The following is a 15,150-nucleotide window of genomic DNA, read 5'->3' as shown; positions in this document are numbered from 1 at the left end:
TTTCTCTCACTCCCTCTTTCTTTTTCTGTCTTTCTCTCTGGAGTGAGGTGAATTGCTCCGCTCTCAGCCCGGCCCTGGGCCCCCAAAGATTCAGGGAATTTCCTGTTGCCTAACTTTAATAAACAAGCCCATATGTGTGTAGGGGGGTTGGTGCGGCGGCGCACTCAAATAAGAACCAGATGGGTGTGGAATTCAAAGAGCAGGCGGAGGAGGGACCCAGATGAAGAGAGGGATGGAATGTACCAGAATGAGTGGGATGGAATTAACAAAGTTCAGGGTTCTGAAGGCTGAGTGGTGACAGGGTGCCAAGCAATCCAGTTGGCTTTTACATACCACATCACATGACCACCTGACCCTGTTGTATGACCTCATCTCCCCTCCTCAAAAATGTGCCATCAGACATGTCAAGTGGCCTTATGCTTCAAAACTGTGTTTAAGTATAGCATATCAATACATTGAATGATTTGTGAAAATATAATTGGAGTTGTAAATGGTACTGGTAAATAACCTTTTTCATGTTTACATTGTATTAATATTGAGGTGTCCTACTGTTTCTCCCTACCCCATGTCCCTAGTGAGGCGGTCTGGGAGAGCATGGCACGGATGTGTGTAAAGAGCCGGCGTCTGGACGTGGCGCGGGTCTGTCTTGGGAACATGGGCAACGCCAGAGCAGCACGGGCTCTCAGAGAGGCCGAGAAGGAGCCCGAGCTGGAGGCCCAGGTCGCCATGCTGGCCACACAGCTGGGCATGCTGGTGAGACCAATTCCTGTGCTCTCTCTCTCTATACACACACACACACACACACACACACACACACACACACACACACACACACACACTTTTGCTCAGTTTAACCTAACCTCATCAGAACTCATGATTGCACATGCACATGAACTCATGTCAATAGTGACTCTGATACACATTTGAAGGTGCACATAATTTCTGGAAAGATTCACTCTATTCCATGTCCAAACAGACACACACCTCATAACTACTGTCTGTAGTGTCTCTATCAGTCTTATGTTATGTTGGCTCATGGCATTCCAGTCTAGAAAACAAGTCTGTCTCTGTCTGTCTTGCTGGGTCTCTCTCTGTCTCTGTGTCTGTCCCTGCTGGCTGGTGTCTCAGGAGGAGGCTGAGCGTCTGTACCGCTCCTGTGGCCGTTATGACCTGCTGAATAAGTTCTACCAGGCGTGTGGGCAGTGGCAGCGGGCCATCGAGACGGCCGAGAGCCATGACCGCGTGCACCTGCGCACCACCTACTACAGCTACGCCAAGCATCTGGAGGCCATGGGAGATTCCACCACCGCCCTCAGCTAGTGAGTTACCCCCACTCTCTCACAGTCTCACAGTTAGAGATACCACTACCACCACCGCCCTCAGCTAGTGAGTTACCCCCACTCTCTCACAGTCTCACTCGCCAACCTGTTTTGGTAGAGAATGTTATCCCCTGTGATGTTACCTTCAATATTCTAAGCCAAATACTTGGCTATTGAGCTAAATTTAGCTTTTCGTCAGAGCCAGAATGTATCCACCCTTTCCCCAAGTGGCTAATAAATATGAGAATTAGTGAAGTTCCTCAAGGTGACTGATGTCATCTCAAAACAGCATACAGAAATATTCAGTTACATGGTCATAAAGGTGCACATAGTTTTGGAGACCACACAATAATTGTTCCCCACTGAGTTGAACTACGTCACAAACGGTCATATTTAATGTCAAATCCTCTGGTGGCAGGATGATTTTTAATGCTGTTTTTATGTGATGACAGCAAGGAATTCTAACTTTGACTGTGGCCATGCCAAATTATATAATCAGAGCTCAGTCATTCTTCCTTTTCCCTTGTCAGTGTGTGTATGTGTGTGTGTGTGTGTACACTATTACCTTTGTTTGATTATATATGAGTGTATGTTTGTGACATCACCAGATCCTCCCCTGCGGTCAGGACATCCTGCCGTTTCTCCGAAGCCCTTTTTTAGCCCTCCTGCATCTTTTATTGGCCCCATCACTCTTCCCTTATGTGTCACCACTTCCCTATCCCTGTTGTTGTCTGTCCATCTGTCCACAGTTATGAGAAGTCGGACACCCACCGCGTGGAGGTTCCCAGAATGCTCATCGACGACTCCCTCGCCTTGGAGATCTACGTCAATAAGATGAAGGACAAGTGAGATACACCCCTCTGGTTGTCACGTTGTGCATGATGTGCATGCTTCAAGGATGTGGTGATGTAATGTCTGATTGTCTCGTGTGATTGGGCAGGAATCTGTATAAGTGGTGGGCGCAATACCTGGAGAGCCAATCAGAAATGGAGTCTGCTCTCCGCTACTATGAGCAAGCCCAGGACTACCTGTCTCTTGTGCGAGTCCACTGTTACCTGGGCAACATTCAGAAGGTAGTACACCTGAATAACAAGGGGAAGAATTGTTAGAATGTAACATGATGCAGATAGTCATCCAATAAAGGACCCTTGTACTAGTCATCCTCCAGGTCACCAACCAGAATCAGAAATCCAGTCCTGTTATTGTTGTTGTATTACTAAAGAAACTATTTGTGAAAGTACACTTTCCTCAGTTAAAGGAGAATTCCGGTGTGATATTGACCTAAAGTGTGTTGAAACATGATATCTAGTGTGAACGTATGTCTCATAGCCCATCTCGGCTTTTCCCCTGCACTCCAAAATCTGGCGCTAGTTAGCCGATTTTACCAACAGCTTTTTCAATGGTGGTGCTTCGGCACCGGGCTAGCCATGCAAATAAATCACTGTTTTACACCCATTTACGAGGCTCAATGTATCTCCACACTTCATTGGTAGACTTCCGAGGGCATGATAAGGGATCAGATTCCAAAAATAATTCAGTGGAAATGCATGGATTCCAGTTTCTTCCAGTAGCAGCAACTGGAATCCATGCATTTCCACGGAATTATTTTTGGAATCTGATCCCTTATCATACCTGTTCATTCTTACTCGTCGCTCGACTTATCGTGACTAGATTCAAGATGGCTGCAAACGCTAAACTTCGTGAAGATACTGTCTGTATAAATCGTCTTGTAAGTAAACTACCATTGCTTTTTCAAAGTTCTCAATGTCTCGTTTTAAATGTCAGGGCCCTCGGAAGTCTACCAATGAAGTGTGGAGATACACTGAGCCTCGTAAATGGTGTAAAACAGTGATTTATTTGCATGGCTAGCCCGATGCGAAGCACCACCATTGAAAAGCTGTTGGTAGCATCGGGCTAACTAGCCAGATTTTGGAGTGCAGGGGACAAGCCGAGATGGGCTATGAGACATACGTTCACACTCGGTATCATGTTTCAACACACTTTAGGTTAATATCACACCGGAATTCTCCTTTAAAGGTGATGACCTTTGCACGGTGGTGAGTCATTCATTGCATTGGTCCTTTTTTGGTGACAGGCAAGTGAGATAGCCAATGAGACGGGCAACAGAGCTGCCTCCTATCACCTGGCCCGGCAGTATGAGGGCCAGGAGGATATTGGCCAATCGGTGCACTTCTACACACGGGCACAGGCCTACAACAATGCCATTCGCTTGTGTAAGGAGAACAACCTAGATGAACAGCTCCTAAACCTGGCTCTGCTGAGCAATCCTGAAGATATGATGGAGGCTGCTTGCTACTATGAGGATAAAAACTTACACATGGACCGGGCTGTCATGCTGTACCACAAGGTCAGTAAACACACACACACACACCCACAGTAATAACAAAGTGTGGGTGGTATGAGTAGTGTGGTGAACAGGTGTAATGGAGCTCCTCATTGGACCTTTTTTCCCTCAGGCTGGCCACGTCTCCAAGGCTCTGGAGTTGGCCTTCTCCACAGAGCAGTTTGGTGCTCTGCAGCTGATCGCAGAGGACCTGAATGAGAACAGTGACCCTGCCCTGTTGGCTCGTTGCTCAGATTTCTTCATTAAACACACCCAGTACCACAAGGCCGTGGAACTATTGGTTGCTGCCAAGAAGGTCCGTGTGTCCGTCCGTGTCTGTTCTCTGTATGTGTCTGTAAAGGCCATATTTTTTATGTGATTGACACAACACGAGGTTGTTATTATTTTTCAGTCACGTTTGTATACTGACTCTTTTGTAATAAGGTAAGATAAGATAATAAGAATACTTCATTGTCCATCAGAAAAGTTTTTCGTTTCAGAACAGGTTCGATTTTGTGCATTTTCGGCATCTGTCAGTGAATGACGTTTCCTACAACAGCAATTCGGATTTGAGGGGCCGAAAAAATACATGCAAAATTACACCTTTTAGTGTGCCAGGGCCTTAAAACTGTGTGTCTGAGTGATGACTAGTTTTACCATGTGTGGATGTGATAATGTGTTAGTGCTCAGTGGCATTTGTTCAGCAGTGTTCCCTTCATGGTGTAGTTGACTGTGGTCTTCTGTGGCAGATGTGTTTCAAACTGAGTGGGTTATGTTGTGTGTTTAGTACCATGAGGCCCTGCAGCTGTGTTTGGACCAGAGCCTGACCGTGACTGAGGAGCTGGCGGAGAGAATGACCGTGACACGTGGCTCTGCCCACCTATCAGAAGAGGAGCGGAAGAACCTGCTCGAGCGAATAGCTGACTGCTGCATGCGCCAGGGCAACTATCACCTAGCAACTAAGAAGTACACTCAGGCTGGCAATAAAATGAAGGTGAAAGTGCTTCATAAGATGTAATACCGGCTGAAGCAAACACAAATGCACACACACATCCATAGTCCCACACACATCCATGATATACACTCATATACTCAGACTGCCATGCCCTTAAGCCGCTTGCTTTTCTCATGTTTGATCTTCCCCACTTTGCTTTGCGGAAACTGACATTTCTTGATATGAAAATTTCAAAATGCTGTGTGTAAATCAAAGCATTCACACTGTTCATCACTCTACAGGTGTGGCCTATTAGGAACATGTTTGCCATACTAGGCAATGGCAAAATAATAACTATTTGTCTGTCTGCAGGCAATGCGTGCTCTGTTAAAGTCTGGTGACACAGAGAAGATTGTGTTTTTCGCTGGAGTGTCTCGTCAGAAGGAGATCTTCATCATGGCCGCCAACTACCTGCAGTCTCTGGACTGGCGGAAAGATCCAGAAATCATGAAGAACATTATCAGCTTTTACACCAAGGGCAGAGCTCTTGACCTGCTTGCAGGTTTCTATGAGGCCTGTGCACAGGTGAGCGATATGCGTGTCTTGACGTGTCTCAGATAGAATTCTTAACTGAATTAAAGCAACACCAAAGAGTTTTTTGTACCTTAAAATAATGTTTCCAAAATCGTTTCAGTGCTTCATCAACTCGTAACAGGGTGAATGGCAATTCTGCATTCGCTTTTGCGGCCCTCTATTGGCTATAACCGCACTATGTAAGTTTGCCAGATCGGGTAGCGGATCTGTAGTTCGGTGGAATGAGACATAAGAAACTTCAAATTTGACTTGCATCTGATGTCGCAAAACATCGTACTTTTATAAGTCATGCAAAATATTCTACCTTGTCTGTGGACATCGTTATTTGCAAAGCCGGTGCTGGATAAACAAATAGCGTGCGTGCGACAGAGGGAAAGTTCTTTGGTGTTGCTTTAAATTTCCCTGACTTCTGACTTCTTTTGTGCATGTGTGTGTATTTTTTTGTGTTTGTAGGTGGAGATTGATGACTATCAGAACTATGAGAAGGCGTTGGGTGCACTAACAGAGGCCTACAAGTGTTTATCAAAAGCTAAAGGTCGAAACGCAGATGATCAGGACAGTAAAGTGTCTGGGCTCACACACCGAATTTCCTGTGTGAAGAAATTCATCCAGGCACGCAGGTAAAACATTCCCTCCACTCAGACGTGAGATCTTCATAGGATGACCTCCTCTAGAAGGCACTAAGGCCCTGTATATGTATCCAGATATTTTTCTCTCTGTTTTTTTTTTTTATAATTATCTCCCTACACACTAGAACACAAACTACAGCTGATATTGGTACCAATTGTTGCTATTGCTCTTTTAACATCATTGCATCACAGAAACTGGTGTTTTAAAACATCTTCACTTTAGAGATTGTTTTAAAAATATATCCAGTTATTTATGGTTACAGTATTTGTCGTAATAATCTGTACTTGGAAGATTTCCAGTAGAGGGCAATCATGAGACTGAGACATGGTAATGACAAAATGCTTTATGTCCCAGTTTCTAACAAAATCCTCTCTGAATTCAGTTTACGAGTACTCATACGACGTGATAACTTCATATTTTCTCTGAGATGTCTGTATTAGTCAATGGCAAGCCGGTCTCTTTGTTTTGGTCATACAAGGCTGTGTGTGTGTGTGTGTGTGTGTGTGTGTGGTGTGTGCACGAGGACGAGCCTGCAGAGGCAGTGCATCTGTGTGAGACACTGCTGCAGGAGCCGGATCTGGACCCAGCTGTCAGAGTGGGTGACGTCTATGGCTTCCTGGTGGAGCATCACTGCCAACAGGGCAACTACCAGCAGGTGTGTGTGTGCTCATGTTCATTTTCCTGCTGCAAATCTTGTAGATTTTAAGAAACACTTAGAAAACTCTTATTCAAAACAATCATGGATAAGTGCCACATTGTTCAATCCTGTCAGTTTAGAAATAGTTCCACTATAAAAGACAGACCGACAAATAGGGCTAGTGCCAATCTCCCACTCTTGATTGTGTATATAATTGTGTGTGTGTGTGTGTGTGTTTAGGCCGTCTCCAAGTTAGAGGACCTGCGGCGTACCTTGCCCTCGGTGAACGTGGGACTCTATGTGAGCCAGGACAGCCTCGTCGCCCTGCAGGCCGCCACTGGGCTCCAGCTGGCCCGTGGAGACAACCGGGACTCCCACTCTCACCACCTCACGCACCCCACACACCACGACAGCGGCGGAGAGGACGAGGTGGTGGAGGAGGAAGAGGACGAGAATCTGCCGGACTGAAACCCTTTTCTATTTAGCTCCCTCTGTTGGTCATTCATGGAATCATCATTCAGAGTCATACTGCTCTTGTCACTGCTTCCAAGTTTAATATCACACTAATGCACTTGCTGTGCAGTCATTGTATCAATTCATTATTGTCCGTCTAATGTGTTTATTCACGTGTGAAATGATCGGATATTGTTTTATAAGAATGTGTTTGTAATGACTGACAAGAGCTGTGCCTCTGACTCTTGTAGTGAATATTTGTTGTTTCTACCTACAGTGCCAGCTTGTTGATGGCCTTGAGCAGCGGAGGCCTGTTTATTTTGTGTGTGTGTGTGTGTGAGAGAGAGACAGAGAGAGAGAGAGAGAGAGAGAGAGAGAGAGTTGATGCAAAGTTAAGGCCTAAACCTCACCAAAGTGGTTTCAGCAGTTTGGTGAATTTTTCACTTTTCCTCATGAGCTGTAAATATTGGACAGGCCTTCAATATTTTGTAAAACAACCTTATATGCTGTATAGAAGTCTGTAATATTTTAATTAAATGATTTATACATTGTTTCCCTATTAGTCTGTCTGGATTACTTCTTGGGTGTACTGTAGGCCTAACTTAGTCTGTGTAACTAGCGACAAATTTAGCCCTTCTGATCAAAGTATCATTTGTTTTAATAGTAAATTCTTACACAAATATTTAACCATTGCTGTCATTTGCTGTTCCAGTTTTACTGTTATTCGAAATACACGGCAAACATCATAGCCACAGCGTACAAATGACGGTTCTCGTGAGTGACAGTCAGGAAATTGTCTGTTTCTTGATCCCAGAGAGCACGACCCACGATCTTTACAGATTGTCCTTTCTTTTCGCCAATTATCACCCTGACCACATACCGATATCGGTCGAACACTTGCTCCTTTAGAAAAGCCATGATGTCCGTTGATACTTTCTCAGCCACTTCTCGGCAGTGATCGTGGTCATAAGTCAGGTCAGTGAAAGCTTTGTCGAGAATCTCCTGGGCTCTATTTTTCACCACATGTGGCAAAAACTTACGCATGGGTCCCATTCTGTAAGTACAGGCCAGCTTTGTTTTAGGCTTCCAAACTGTTGAGCCGCCTTTGTGATGTCCGTCATCGTCGTCCACCTCGACGTCGACATTTGAGACCTTTGGTCGAAGACTGCCTCTACGTTCAGGGCGAGGTTTATCTGTAACGTTACTGGACATGGTCACGGACCTGTCAGGTGGTGTTACTGCTCTTTCTCTTTTTGACAGAAATTAAGAAAAGTATCCTCTGCTGTTACTCTCTCCTCCTGTCAACCGATGCTGGCCTGGCTGCTGCTGGGGTTGCTGGTGGTGGTTGTTCTCTGCATTACCAACCGTCACCGCACGAGAGCGTCCTAGTGACGCGTGAATAATATGAGCATGCAACATGAACGAGAAGTTCCATGGAAAAAAAGAGTTGCGGACAGGAAGCCTGGGTTCTTTGGTACGGTGTGTTGTTTGTCAGGTAGGCTACGAATGACGAGCTACCACTGTCTTTATTGATATTGCCTAACTGCGAATACCTATTTAAACATAACAGTTTTCAGCATAAACTTAAAAATAAATATATAGGAATGACGATGGCAACATCCATGGCTGATGGCTGTTGTTTTAGACTAGCCTACAGGCTTTTAAAGGCCTACTGGACGTGGGCCTAATAACTCCTTCACAGAAACCTTAGAAAACTCTGACATTTACAACCTAGGCCTACTAATCTCCCTGGGCCCTTGGCAACAATCCGCTGTTTGTGGTTACACACACACACACACACACACACAAAGTAACCTGGACACCTTCAGTTTTCCCTGCAGTCCTCAGGATGAATTCACACTTGACGCGCTCTAGAATGAACGATTTCCACGAGCAAATTCGTTCTCTGACTGACGAGAATGTAAGTAACAAGAAGTTGTTTTTCTGTCTGTCTCATCCAGTATCTGAAGGTTGTGTTGGCTAGGCTATGTCATTGCATTGGTAGGCCTAAAAACTCATGCATCGTTGATCAACCTCAGGTGCAGCTTAGAGACAAAAATGAACAGCTTTTCAGTAAATTGGATACTCTTCAGAGTAAACTGGGAACAATAGGGGCCTCAAGGACCGACCTATCTACCAAACTTGTGCTCAGTGAGGAGGAAAAACTAAAGGTAAGCCTAGTCATTAGCCTATGCTTTTCCGTTCAGCAGCATTTTAATTTATTAGAATGAATCCATGTCTCCCTCGATCTATCCATCAATTTCTGTTCCTTGCTTCTGTAGATGTCAAAAGAGCTTGTGGAAGTTCAGATCAGGACGAATAAGATGCGAGAGCAACATGAAGCTGACAACTTTGAATTAAAAAATAAGGTAACATGCACACACAATGTTTTCCTAACTGTGACTAAAGTGTCCACATATGTATTGATCACAGTTTTGCTACCTGAACAGCTTTTGTCCCAAGAGGGTGTGGCCTTAGCTTTGGAGAGTGAGCGTGATCGGTTAAGGCAGGAGCTCCAGGGAGCATCAGTGCGGGCACAGGCTGCCGAGGTCAACAGCAAGGAGCTGGCGGAGGAGTACAGCACGCTGAAGAGGAACTTTCTGAGTATGTGCGAGGCCTACGAGCGAGCTGCTACACACACCGAGCAGTTGAGCGCCGAGCTGCTGGCACTTGCTAACACCCATGACACCCTGCTCCAGGAGAGAGACCATGCCCAGCGACGCGCTCGGCAAAAGGGCGAGGAGGTGGAACGTGTGAGGGCACTGGTCAGCAGAGTTAGTCACAACAGAGTGAGGGTGAGGCACAGTTACTCATACACATTGTACACACACAAACATATGTACACACACACACACACACACACAAATGTACACACACATGCACACACACACACACACATTCTCTCAGAATGCATATTTGAAGTCCTTTATATAAGCTACCTGTTGTATCACACAAACACAACTCACCCACATATGGCCCATTACTAAATCTGCAATGTCATAAATGGAAAAAACAATCTCTCTCTCTCTCTCTCTCTCTCTCTCTCTCTCTCTCTCTCTCTCTCTCTCTCTGTGTGTGTGTGTGTGTGTGTGTGTGTGTGTGTGTGTGTATGTGTATGTCTCACATGCAGCCAGAAGAGCTGGCCTTGGGTCAGACCAAGAGCCCCCAGGAGAAAAATGTGAGTGAGTGTTTATAACACAAGTAATTACTCGTGTGCAGTGCCAGCGTGCCATTTGTGTTGCATGAGCGTGTGTGTCAGTGTTTGCATTCCTGAATGTTTTTGTGTAGCTGCTGGATAAACAGAGCGAGCTGAAGGATGAGCTGGAGAAAATAAGGAAAGGTTATGAAGAGCAACAACACAGACTTGAAGAGAAAGTGTATGTCTTTATCTCATGGACACACACAAGCGCGCACAGGCATGCACACATACACACACACACACACACGCTTGCAAATATAAACATTTGCTTCTGTTGGTACATGGAAGTCAGTGGTGTGTGCGAGTGTGTGTGTGTGTGTGTGTGTGTGTGTGTGTGTGTGCGAGTCTGTGTGTGTGTGTGTGTGTGTGTGTGCGAGTCTGTGTGTGTATATGTGTGTGTGTGTGTGTGTTGCTCTTAATGTGGTTTCTCTGTGATCTGGTCTCTGCGGGCTGCTCTGTGATGTGGTTTTCCCTCTGATGTGGTTTTCCAGGGTTGCCATGGGGAAAGAGCAGGAGGAAAATAAGAGAGCAATCAGAAACACACAACACACACTTGCTGAGCAGTCTGTGGTAAGTGTGTGCACATGCACACATGCACAGGATATCTACTTTGCTGTGTGTGTGTGGGTGTGTGTTTGTTCACATGTGTGTGTGTGTGTGTGTGTTTCAGGATCTTCTGGCCTCCCAGCAGCAGCAAAAGGAGCTGGAAGCTGAAAACTCTCGGCTGCAAAATCAACTGAAAGAACTAAACCAGGAGTACAGAGCCCGACTCCATAAATATCTACAAGACCTAACAGTATGGACACAGTCCACACTATCTAAAGACACACACACACACACACACACACACACACACACACACACACACACTGAAAATATTGTCAGTTAATACAGATACATCTCTATTAATTCACATATCTCCACAGGAGTTCATGGCTGGTTTGAGGGAGGGCTTAGACCAGAAGGAGGCATCTTACTGGTCCAGGCTGCATGGACATGTGGATGGGATGTTGAATGACATGAGAGTGGCCTATCGCAGGAGAGAGGAACAACTGGCCAGCGCAGCACGCAACTACCGCTGCAAAATACGCACTCTCATGAACACACACACATCCCTGCTTGCTGCTTACAGGTGCATACACAGAAATACAGACAAACACACTCTCTCTCTCACACACACACATACACACACATTTCCCTTCTTAGCTGATTTGCCCACACACACACATACTCATAGAAGTCTGGCTCAGAATGTCTTGCCATGTCTTAACTGGATTATTGTATTTCTTTCATCTTCAAAGACCATGCAAATGAGAAAATCCCACAGGGGATTTTGGGCAGCACTTGTGTTTTCTCAAAGAAAGATTTTCACCTCAAGATTTGCACACCATTGCATCTTGGTTTTAGAAGATATATTTATCTATATAAAATCACTGTTTATAAATATGCACAGCATATTGACATTGGAAAATCCTGAATCCTCCCTGATTAGACTTTCTCTGTGCAATCCTATTTATTTATTTATTTTTTAAGTTCTAGTCAGTGAAGTTGTGGTGAGTACCCATCAGCCCAATAACAGTCAATATTTTGGCCTGGTGTTCAGTTTGCCAGAGCATCCTCAACCTAGCCTAAAGCCTTTGTGTGTTGCCATTTTGAGAGTTCTGAAACCAGCTTGAGAGATTGACAGATCAAACATCAACTATCATCTGAAATCTGTGATGGATCAGTACTCATCGCTCGGGGCCTTTTTCCTCGGTTTCCCAGGGTTCAGCGGGAGCAGATCCTGTCCCATGAGAGCTCAGGGCTGGAGCCTGGGCCCCCAGAGGCCCACTTCTCTCTCGGGGAGCACGAGGGGGAGGCTGAGAAAGAGTTACACAACCTACGCATGGACAAAGCCCGTCTAGAGAGCCAACTCAAACAGACACAGGAACAGGTATAGCACTTTTCAACACACCCAAAACACTTCACAGTGATGGGGAACCTCACTAACCACCACCAATGTGGAGCACCCATAGTAATTGTGTGTGTGTGTGTGTGTGTGTGTGTGTGTGTGTGTGTGTGTGTGTGTGTGGCGTGTGTGCGTGTGTGTGTGTGTGTGTGTGTGTGCGTGTGCTTGTGTGTTTAGATGAAATTAATGAAAATTGATTTCCTTTTTCCAGGTGTTACTCTCCTCCAACATTTCTCAGCAGTAAGTCCTTTTCAACCTTTTCCACGACATATTGTGGACTATTTAATAGGTGAACTGCTCCACTCACAGTTATTCATTGCAGGAAGTTTGTTTTTTTATGATTCTCATATTAATTTGGTCAAACATATGACTAAACACTGGACACATGCTGGCGCTATATTTAAGCTCACATAATCGGCCATCTGTACTTTCAGGGCTCAGCTGAACGATGCCGCCTGGACTGACATCAGAAAACATCTCCATGAGATCAGCATCACAGCTCAGGTAATGGGGACACAGTAACACAACCTTAGAGACATAGCCAGTGTGGCACACAGAATATAACCAGCCTGCTTATGAAAACCTGCAGGAGAGCTGGGAGAGAGAGCGGGCTCAGCTCCTCACACAAGCTACCGTTGCTGAGGAACAGGTCTCAGAACTGCAAGAGTATGTTGACAACCACTTGGGCAGGTAAACACAAACAATTTGGTTTGTTTACAGTCATTAGGGTGAACATGAATCAGTGTATTGTGGGAGGATACGGCAACATTATTGCAATGTAATGTATTTGTTGTCAGTGTTAAGGTGTTAGCGGATGTATGTGTCTGTATCAGGTATAAGCAGGAGATAACGCGACTGCGAGGGCTTCTGGGCTCGGGAGCTGGACGAGCGAGTAGTGCAGAGCTACCAAAGACACGCCTCCTCCGCCGCTCGATCAAAAACACCAGCTATGAGATTTAAAGGAACCATATGTAAGAAATGTATTTCAATTAATCATAAAATGGCCCTAATATGTCATTAGACATTAAGAAATCATATTCATTTCAAATACTTATATCACTGACAGTCCGGCCAGGATATTGTTATTTAAAAAGTTGCAGCCCTCAACTGATGTTGATGTTGTGTTTTGTCATGTTGTGTTTTGGCCTGATGCGCCACCCTCTACCTATCTACTAATCACGAAGTCAGTAGTGTTTCGGCATCCGGGTTGGCAACATCGAGTCAGGGGGAAGGGGGAGGCGATACACCGCTCTACAGTAATTTGAAAGTGATTGCAGTACCAGTTTTGGCCACAATCTTACATATGGTTCCTTTAAAGGCCACCCCCCCTTCTCAGCAGGACATTTCTCTGGAGGAAATCAAGATCACTGTGAATCCCCTCACCACTGTCTCAGCATTACATAACTTCAGACCTTTAAAAATGCCCAACAAAGGCTTGAGTACAATGGATGGGAACAGCTGTTGTTTAGTAGGACCTTTAATACAGCCCATGCATGAAGCAAAAGTAGCAAGTTATACACATTCATTAGATGTATTCATTGAGTTTATTAAAATCAATTTATCTGATGCTGAAAAATCTACTTGATCACAAAAAGATATACGTTATATACAGTACACATATAGTTCCAGTTTGGTACATTTTCCAGCAGAGTTCAAATCAGTGGCCAGGCTCACCGCTCTACCAACCAAAACCAATATGAGTGTATGCCTAGATGTCGGTAAGACCTTTAATTATACCCTGGTCAGCGCACCACCGTCCCATGGCTGGTTAATGACAGGCTTGTAATGGTGGTCAAGTGCCATTACACAGTTTTCATGGGAACTGCATCTTCTGAGCAGAAATCAAAGAGGTGGCTTTAGCGCAGCATTAGCAACTCAGATTGGTAGGTCTACTGTACAACATTAGTCACCATATAAGGAGGTGTTGTGTTTTATTTTGTTTATTTAATTTAAGACACCCGATAAGGGAGTTACAGAGAGTGTATACTACCCTGTCTTGCCACTAGGGTGAGCTCTGTGTGAGTGTGGATGTGTGTGAGACTAGAGTGAGGGCCTTGAGAAACTATGCGCGGAATGTTTGTAAAGCTTATGTCAATTTCACGAGCTGCGGAGAAAAAAAGCCTCCTGACAATGAATTATCATACGGGGTGAGAATAATGTCATTACGCATATCACGCTCACACAATCACACTCACACATACCATTTTACTCCCAGACACAGACATTCACTTATATGCATACATTTACACTAGAATACAATTTCACCAGGATTCACACATATGTGATTTTGTACTCTCGCAACTGGACAAACATCCTTATAATCACACACACACACACACACACACACACACACAGTCTGAGTGGTTGGGATAATAGGATCCCTTTCATGTGTCTCTTGGTGAAGCGCCTGCAACTTTGAAAAGCCATAAAGAATTTTACTGTGCAGACCAGACAGCCATGGCTACCCCGTAGCTCCCTGAAACAGCCCATAATATTCCTGTACCATCAGCCCAGTGCCAGCGCCAACAGCTGTGTGACTAAATAGTTGGGGGAAAAAATGTGATTTGAATGTCTCATGGTTCCACTCACTGAGGACACACACACACACACACACACACAATCACACAGACCATCACTCTGGGCACCCCCTCCTCAGTCCTCTCCCCAGTATGTTGGTGCCAGGACAGGGGCATGGGAAGTGGGGTTTAGTCAGCTATCTGGCCCTGGGAAAGTGTGTGGGTGTGGGTGTGCAGGACGGTGAGTGGGTGCGTGATGTCCAGCTGGGCACAGGGCTACCGGGGCACACTGACCTGACTGCCCCTGCCCTGTGGAGGGAGAGACAGAGAGAGAATTGAAAAGATACACGGCAACAGTAGCTTCCTAGACTCCTCATTAGCACTGTCTAAACACATTGTATAAACACCCGTTATTTGGTTTTGTACAGTATATACTATAGTAATTACATATCAAAGACATACAAGAGAAACAGTGTAGTGGTGTAATGCCTCTCAGAAGCTCTTGAAGATGTATCCTCTGCAGTCTAGGGTGTGTTCCCACTCGGGGAAATATGGGTGATATTATCAGTTGTGCAA

General features: G+C 45.1%; 2 protein-coding genes across 4 annotated transcripts in view; both read left to right on the top strand.

Annotated features, from left to right (window-relative positions):
- ift140 (intraflagellar transport 140 homolog (Chlamydomonas)) overlaps positions 1 to 7,464 on the top strand; it is a 35,682-nt gene extending 28,218 nt beyond the window's left edge. The window contains exons 19-29 of the mRNA XM_048233173.1: positions 576 to 753; positions 1,129 to 1,319; positions 2,069 to 2,164; positions 2,260 to 2,392; positions 3,415 to 3,687; positions 3,797 to 3,979; positions 4,451 to 4,657; positions 4,970 to 5,182; positions 5,645 to 5,812; positions 6,336 to 6,476; positions 6,699 to 7,464. Coding sequence (XP_048089130.1) covers positions 576 to 753; positions 1,129 to 1,319; positions 2,069 to 2,164; positions 2,260 to 2,392; positions 3,415 to 3,687; positions 3,797 to 3,979; positions 4,451 to 4,657; positions 4,970 to 5,182; positions 5,645 to 5,812; positions 6,336 to 6,476; positions 6,699 to 6,926 — 2,011 coding nt within the window. The 3' untranslated portion in view covers positions 6,927 to 7,464. The remainder of the gene's footprint in view (positions 1 to 575; positions 754 to 1,128; positions 1,320 to 2,068; positions 2,165 to 2,259; positions 2,393 to 3,414; positions 3,688 to 3,796; positions 3,980 to 4,450; positions 4,658 to 4,969; positions 5,183 to 5,644; positions 5,813 to 6,335; positions 6,477 to 6,698) is intronic.
- Positions 7,465 to 8,137: 673 nt separating this feature from the next.
- Positions 8,138 to 13,556, top strand: ccdc78 (coiled-coil domain containing 78). 3 transcript variants are annotated; one of them, XM_048233175.1, is made up of 16 exons: positions 8,138 to 8,406; positions 8,753 to 8,832; positions 8,951 to 9,082; positions 9,194 to 9,280; positions 9,362 to 9,706; positions 10,042 to 10,089; positions 10,200 to 10,288; positions 10,602 to 10,680; positions 10,781 to 10,906; positions 11,037 to 11,242; positions 11,875 to 12,043; positions 12,270 to 12,298; positions 12,493 to 12,562; positions 12,648 to 12,748; positions 12,892 to 13,029; positions 13,398 to 13,556. In XM_048233175.1, exons 1-15 carry the CDS (start codon positions 8,316 to 8,318, stop codon positions 13,016 to 13,018), a joined length of 1,779 nt encoding a protein of 592 aa, XP_048089132.1. In that variant the 5' UTR covers positions 8,138 to 8,315; the 3' UTR covers positions 13,019 to 13,029; positions 13,398 to 13,556. The 3 variants fall into 3 exon arrangements, with proteins under 3 accessions (XP_048089132.1, XP_048089131.1, XP_048089133.1); XM_048233174.1 differs by having other exon boundaries at positions 13,395 to 13,556; XM_048233176.1 differs by having other exon boundaries at positions 8,138 to 8,832; positions 13,395 to 13,556.
- Positions 13,557 to 15,150: the final 1,594 nt, after the last annotated feature.

Source organism: Alosa alosa, chromosome 22 (genome assembly GCF_017589495.1).
Source record: "Alosa alosa isolate M-15738 ecotype Scorff River chromosome 22, AALO_Geno_1.1, whole genome shotgun sequence".
In the NCBI taxonomy this organism is placed as follows: Eukaryota; Metazoa; Chordata; class Actinopteri; order Clupeiformes; family Clupeidae; genus Alosa; species Alosa alosa.
The sequence above is the reverse complement of the archived record's forward strand: the minus strand, read 5'-3'. Positions and strand labels throughout refer to the sequence as shown.

Coding starts and splice junctions, on each gene's coding strand:
- ccdc78 (XM_048233175.1), top strand. CDS start 8,316: ATGAGCATGCAACATGAACGAGAAGTTCCATGGAAAAAAAGAGTTGCG. Junction 9,707..10,041: donor TTAGTCACAACAGAGTGAGG/GTGAGGCACAGT, acceptor TCTCACATGCAG/CCAGAAGAGCTGGCCTTGGG. Junction 11,243..11,874: donor TCCCTGCTTGCTGCTTACAG/GTGCATACACAG, acceptor TCGGTTTCCCAG/GGTTCAGCGGGAGCAGATCC.